This window comes from Lathyrus oleraceus, chromosome 1 (genome assembly GCF_024323335.1).
Source record: "Lathyrus oleraceus cultivar Zhongwan6 chromosome 1, CAAS_Psat_ZW6_1.0, whole genome shotgun sequence".
NCBI classification, from domain to species: domain Eukaryota; kingdom Viridiplantae; phylum Streptophyta; class Magnoliopsida; order Fabales; family Fabaceae; genus Lathyrus; species Lathyrus oleraceus.
Window position 1 is genome coordinate 179,242,418 of NC_066579.1, and position 6,998 is coordinate 179,249,415.

A 6,998-nucleotide genomic window follows, 5' to 3' on the forward strand; every position below is an offset into this window, starting at 1 on the left:
TGACTGCCAAGATGCAATGCAATATGAGATGATTTATGACCTAAAAAATGAAATGAATGCATGAATGAGGGGTGCAAATTTGAGGTGCTACACCACCCTTCGACCTGAAACCACTATGGACCCTAGATGTAGAGTCGAATGCTTTATTGCTGATCAAACGTTGTCCGTAACTGGATGACCATAAAGACAGTTGATGGATACTTCACGAAGCATGCTAAGGGACATGAGTGACCTAGATGGAATTTGCTCATCCTGCGTAACAGGATAAATGTCTATGGGTCCAATATTGAACTGGACAAGGATGACACGGTCTATGCCCCGTGTTCAATATAGACATAAGGGCAAAAGGGTAATTATACACATAAGTATTATCACAAAAGGATTTGTCAGATCACATGACATTTTCGTGTCTTGGGTAGCAGTGATGTGTTGTTAGATACCGCTCACTGTTTATTATGTTAAATACGTGATTTAATACAATTGTCAATGCCGCGAAAACCTACAGGGTCACACGCAAAGGACGGATTGATGAGAGATTGAGTAACTAAGGAACACCGTAAGGTACGGTGCACTTAAGTGAATTGTAGAACATTGTAAGGTACAGTGTACTTAAGTAGAATATGAAATATGGTAAGGTACCACGTGCTTAAGTGATTTTGGCATATTATAAGATATGGATACACTTAAGTGGGCTTTTTAGCTTGAAGCCCACACAAGTGGTTCTATAAATAGAACCCTTGTACAGAAGCATTAATTGCGGTTGTATTTTCGTTCTCTCTCTCTCTCTCTCTCTCTCTCTCTCTCTCTCTCTCTCTCTCTCACTCAAAGCCTTCATTCGTAGCAGCTAGCACTGAGATTGAAGGAATCTGTTCGTATGGACTGAGTAGAGGCGTTGTCGTCGTTCAACGTTCGTGATCTCTCCGTAGATCTGCATCAAAGGTTTCAATCGTCACAAGAGGTAACCTTTCTATCACTGATCATGCCCATTCGTAAGGATCACTAAAGGAGAAAATTTTAATTTCCGATGCGTTTTGGATCGCCGTTCTCCTTCAATTTTTCTTGTAGGTAGGGATGATGAATGAAAAAAATTAACGAGGATGAAACTAAAGTGAGCACTGCAAAGTTGTGTGAAAGACGTCCATTCAAAATTAATACAAGTTTGCAGCTCTCACTTCAGTTTCATCTTCCTTTCATTGTGGATGCCATTATTGGACAAGTACGTTTCTGAAACATTCTATGATTTGATATGTTATTGTTATTGTTATTAGTAAAAGTTCTATTTTGTATGTAGTTTTTGCTATGTTTGATGAATGTCGTTGTTAATGTTTGTTTAAAAGATGAGGTTATTATATCTTATATGGTTTAAGTATTTTTCCAACCCTTACCGAATATATAACTTTTTAGATTGCATTAGAAAATTATAATATGATAGATACAATTATATTAGAAAACAAGTTACACGTTCAATTGTAGACAAGAATTATGCAGCCTGTTATCTGCATTTCGTTGTTTAACCGTTAGAACTTTGTTTAATGCTTCTAGTTCTTCAACCTCCCCTTTATCCATATCTAATTTTATTTGCAAAGTAAATAATATTTTGCAAAATGAACTAGAGGTGAAGGAAGGGGAGGTTGAAGAACTAGGAGCGCTAAACCAAGTTCTAACGGTTAAAAAGTGAAATGCAGATAACATACTAGAGAATTCTTGTCTAGAATTGAACGTGTAACTTGTTCTTCTAATATAACTTAATTTGTCATATTATAATGTTCTAGATCAGATTGAAAGGTTATCTGTTTAGTGAGCATTGGTGAAATAAGCATTCACATAGTTTATAATAAAATCAGTGTATATATCACAATGATTGTTTAGAACAACCGTTGTTAAATGTTATGCATTAAAGAATATCACAACAGTTGTTTGAAGTAACATTGTGATAGGTAGTGCGCTACATAGCTTATAATCATGGTCGCACGACCGGGGTGGAAAACATCATACATACAACCACCCCTTATCTCATAACGGTTGGTCAGACGTGATGGTATCCCTTTTTCAACCGTTGTGAAATGAGTTTTCTGTAGTAGTGAGGGTGTGATGTTTAATCACCAGTAAGGGTGAGATGTATAATTTCCAATAAGGGAGAGATAGATAATATCTTGTCGTGGTTATTTTCCGATCTCTTGATCTTTCCATTTTCAATAGGTGTGTAATGTTAGTTAGCCCTAATTACTGGTAAGTGCATCAGGAATTAAAAAACTAACTTATGCTCGTTACATCCCTAGGGTGCTAACATTACTTATGCCTATTTTCTTGTCTTCCACTTGCATCTATCAATAAATAAACCATTTTTCTTTCGATCACTTCAACTTTTACTTCCCAACAGAGCTTTTATGCGAATTTTGCTCATTTATCCTCCTCTTATCTTGTTCTTCTCTCGTTCTCCAACATAACTATTTTAGGGCAGGATTTTCGACCTTGTTAGAAGCAGGAAGATCGGTTGGGCAGAGTAAGCTTCTCAAGGGGCGAGTTGACATTCTAACTGAGGTAGTTTGTCCTTTCTATTTTAAGGCGGACTCTTACGACCTTTCCAGAAGCTTTCTAGAGCCCGACTTATCCTTGGAGAGTGTTTTTGTCTTACCACTAAGTCTATATCTACAAAATAGGTCTAAAGGTACACAATCTCTCAATCATGAAACACATAGGACTGTTGAAAGTCTATAATACTACAACGTTATTGTGGATTGATAAAAGAGGATTGATCTTGAATATGACATGGTGGAATAACCTGAATATGCGTATACCGAGTCCTTGAGTCAAACATGATGTTTACAAATGCAAATTGATTAAGTATGAAATCAATGTAGCATGACTTGAGATCGACTTGACATTGTTGAAAATTAACTCATCTAAATTTTTTATTGATAATATTTTATAAGTAAACTCATAGGTGTGAGTATACCTTAGATTGCCATAAATAAAAAGTCAGAGTTATTAAATATTATGATACTAGTTAACTATAAATGAGTTTGAGTAGACATTGCATCCAAAGTGATTAATTTGTCTTTGTAATAAGTTTACTATCTCTTACCCTTAACAAATTTATATAATCAATATATTCAAATTAATTTTGTCATTAAAAATAGACACATAATTATACATGAATTAGAAAAATATGGTGATTGATGTAGCACTGTCTTAATTAATGTCAAATAGATCCCACATGAACCATCAATATTATAATCCCAATACATGTGGAGACTTTAAATTATAGATCACAACATCACAAGTCAAAGCATAAAAAGGCCATTTTCTTGCCATTGCAAGCTATAATAACTTTCTACATTGAAAAATAATATATTAAAATCTACAAAACCATTCATGACACAAATCTTCAAAACTACATCTTCCACACTATCACCAACTACAAGATCTCATCAACACATATTTAAATAAGTAACAACTCCTACAAACAAGAAAACAACAAAAGATGGCAACAAAGAAGATGAAGAAGAAGGATTAATCTGAATAATAAAATCACAAGTAGAAGTTGAAATATTATTTGTTGTAATCATAGCCAACCCTTCAAAATCACAAGCTAGGTCATTCTGATTTTGAACTTGATAATACATATTAAATGCATATGAAGCTTTTCCATTAGCATCCAAATCATTGCAAGAAGAACCATCACCAAGTGGAGTACAATCAGCATAAGTACAAGCATAATTAATATTATCATCAAGCTTACTTAAATTATTAGAATTAGGGTTAAACATGCACCATTTTGGATCAAGATAATGCACATTTTTTGCACCTACTAATAATTTATTCTCACCATTTTTACTTGAAACATGCATTGGAAATTTAGGTTTTCCATCAAAACTAAAAATTCCCCAATGTCTTTCAAAATTTCCAGGAGCTATAGCTTTTGCATCTTCATCAATTAATCCAAATAAATAAACTTCAATGTAACCATTTCTTTTTGGTGTTCCTTTATTTGATGAAAGCTTAGGTAAAAGACCATTATAAAACCTTAATGCATTTTGAATATTTGCATTTTTGTTACCATCTGTGGGCCATCCAACTTCACCAACAAGAATTTCCATATTTCCAAACCCTATTGATTTTAATGCTGAGACTAAAGTATCAAAATTTGCATCAAAAACATTTGTGTACAAAATTCCATTATCATTTAATGGATTTGTTACTCCATCAAAAAAGGCATAATCAAATGGAAAATTGTCATTTTCATAAAGGCTTAAAAATGGATAAATGTTTACTGTGAATGGTGCATTGTTTTTGTTTAGGAATTGAACTATTTGGGTCATGAGGTTGGATAAATCTGGTCTGAATATTCCTGAGGAGGGAACCGCATTGTTTGGATCTGGATATCCATAGATATCTGCATTGGAAGGGACTGTGGCTTTTATGGAGTCACCTAAACCAAGTTCATTTAGGGCATTTTGAATGTTTTGTAGGGCAGGGAAGGTTACATTCAAAAATGAATTGTTGTAGGATTTCAAAAATGGCTCATTTCCAACTGCTACATACCTGTAATCATTGTATAAAAATGGAATAAATAAATATTAAATATTTTTTATAAAAAAATATATTTTAAATATATGAAATAATTAATATACTAAATAATATATAGACCAGAGAGATATTTTTTATTTAATAAATTTAATTGTTTTCTTATAATTGAAAAAGAAAAAATATATAGTTTTAAATTTCCCTGATTCACATACAAATTTTCTTTATGATTGAATTTCTAAAATATAATTTTTTATAATCTAAATTCAGAAAGGTACAACTTTATCACTTTGCTATATTTATTCTTCCCAAATTATTTTATGGTTTTAATATTTTTCTTCTTTATTTGATTGCCGTCCATGTCAGAACAAAAACTTTACTTTCTCTAGAAACTAGAAAAGCTTTGTTATTGGTCAGCTTTATCATGAAGCCAAAAAAATGCAAATTCCAAAGTAACTAGTCAAACATGAAAATAGTCCCAAAATTTCACATCACACTCATTGAGAGGGTAATTTAGTCATAAAAACAAAAATTTAGAAATGTTTATAAAAAATTAAAATAGTATCAAAATATCACATTAATCATACAATTTATATATTAGAATCTTCAAACTAAATTTATTTTAAATCAATAAATATGAACCCTATAATCTTAATCGGATGGTTGATATCACATGATTCCATGAAATGTATATTTTTCTTAGCGTATAGAATCATATCCCACTTTTTAATTAATCAACATTATAATTGCATTTCCTTGAGTAACTATCACATAATAGAACAAAATTCAATAATTGAGTTTTGAAAATTCAATAATTCATGAGTATCTTCATTAGGATGGCAGACATACATTTTAATATGTTCTTCCTATATTTAGGTGTTGTATTTTACTACCTCTATCTATCACACAACAAGATAAAAAATTAAAAATTAAAAAAAGAAAGAAACTTACTTGATATTAACACCCCCAGATTTGAAGTTATACCGAGTAATATTTTTCCTAACCCATTGCAAAGCACGATCATAATTACTCATTTCAAGCAATTGATTATTTGGAATACCAACCATCACTTCAATTCCTGATCCACCAAGTGCACTCATAGTTTCATCATCAGCATCAAATAGTTTCACTTTTCCAATTCCATTATCTTTCAACATTTCAACTATTGTATCTGCTTTCAATGGATGTGTTGCTTGTGTTCCCCAATTCACACCAAGTCCTTCCACATAGTTCCATACTAATATGTCACTCATCATCATAATCACAATAACCCATCTACAAAACATTTTTACTCACTTATTGAAATAGGAGTGAAGCTTATATGTTAATAATATATTGAAAGAAGAAGAAGAAGAAGAATATATGTGAGATTTGTGAAAGATTAGAATTGATTGAGTGAATATATTCACCAAGTGGTTGATGAATATATTCTTTTTTGATTGGTTAATTGGGATGAGGAGAATATAGAGAAAGCTATAGAGAGGTAGAACAAAAGTTGGAGAGATTAGATGGAATTTTGTAAAAGAAGAAGGGAATTAGAAAGAGATTAGATGGAATTTGGTTATTAGAATGAGGAAAGAAGGAAGAAAAGATGTATTTTCCTTACACGTGTGTGTGTTTTGTGGACAAGAAAGAAAAGTGTGTTCTATTTCTCTTAGCATAGTTTATATCAACTTTCAAGGTTAAAATAAGAGGTCGGTATGTCCCAATCCCATCACTACTATTATATTGGTCGGTTCCTTTCTTTATTATTGTTTAATCTATTGAGAATATTGTTGGCATAATAAATAACATGATCTTTTTTTCCATGTTGTTGGTCTAAAATTGTCTCAAATGTATAATCCTCCCTCCCTCCCATAATAAATGGTTCATTTAAAATAAAAAAATATCTTAAAATAAATATTTTATATCAATTTTTAATATATTTTTTTCAATTCTACCTTTTAATTAATATCATTTTTATTATTCTTAATATTTCGCAATGACATTTTAGTAAAAATATCATTATCTCTTTTTTATTTATTTATTTTTCTTAATCTATGTGAAATGATCAATTTGGTCACTCATTGTGGGACGGAGGGAGTATTGATTTAAATAAGGTGGTGTTTAGTCCCGGCAAGCAACTTTTTGTCCACAGTAAAAAAGTTGTATTTTTTATCCATACACTAGTAGGTAGTTAGTTCATGTTAAAATAAAAGCATTATTCTCTCCGTTCCACAATGAGTGATCCAGTTGATAATTTCACACAATTAAGAAAAAAGGATAATTGAAATAGAGATAGAATGATATTTTTACTAAAGTACATTTATCATGTATTAGGAATGATAAAAATAATACTCTCTTTGTCCCACAATGAGTGATTCAGTTGACAATTTCACACATATTAAGAAAAAAGAATAAATGAAAGAGAGAGAATGATATTTTTACTAAAGTACATTTATCATGTATTGAGAATGATGAAAGTAATAATA

At 31.3% G+C, this 6,998-nt stretch overlaps 1 protein-coding gene across 1 annotated transcript; it reads right to left on the reverse strand.

Annotated features, from left to right (window-relative positions):
- Window positions 1-3,303: 3,303 nt before the first annotated feature.
- On the reverse strand, window positions 3,304-6,186 carry LOC127126041 (glucan endo-1,3-beta-glucosidase 8). The gene is made up of 2 exons (XM_051054901.1): window positions 5,479-6,186; window positions 3,304-4,545 (listed from the first exon to the last, which is right to left on the reverse strand). The coding sequence occupies exons 1-2, from the start codon at window positions 5,811-5,813 to the stop codon at window positions 3,432-3,434; spliced, it is 1,449 nt and encodes a 482-aa protein (XP_050910858.1). The 5' UTR covers window positions 5,814-6,186; the 3' UTR covers window positions 3,304-3,431.
- Between the last annotated feature and the right edge of the window lie 812 nt (window positions 6,187-6,998).

Coding starts and splice junctions, on each gene's coding strand:
- LOC127126041 (XM_051054901.1), bottom strand. CDS start 5,813: ATGTTTTGTAGATGGGTTATTGTGATTATGATGATGAGTGACATATTA. Junction 4,546..5,478: donor TCTGGGGGTGTTAATATCAA/GTAAGTTTCTTT, acceptor CAATGATTACAG/GTATGTAGCAGTTGGAAATG.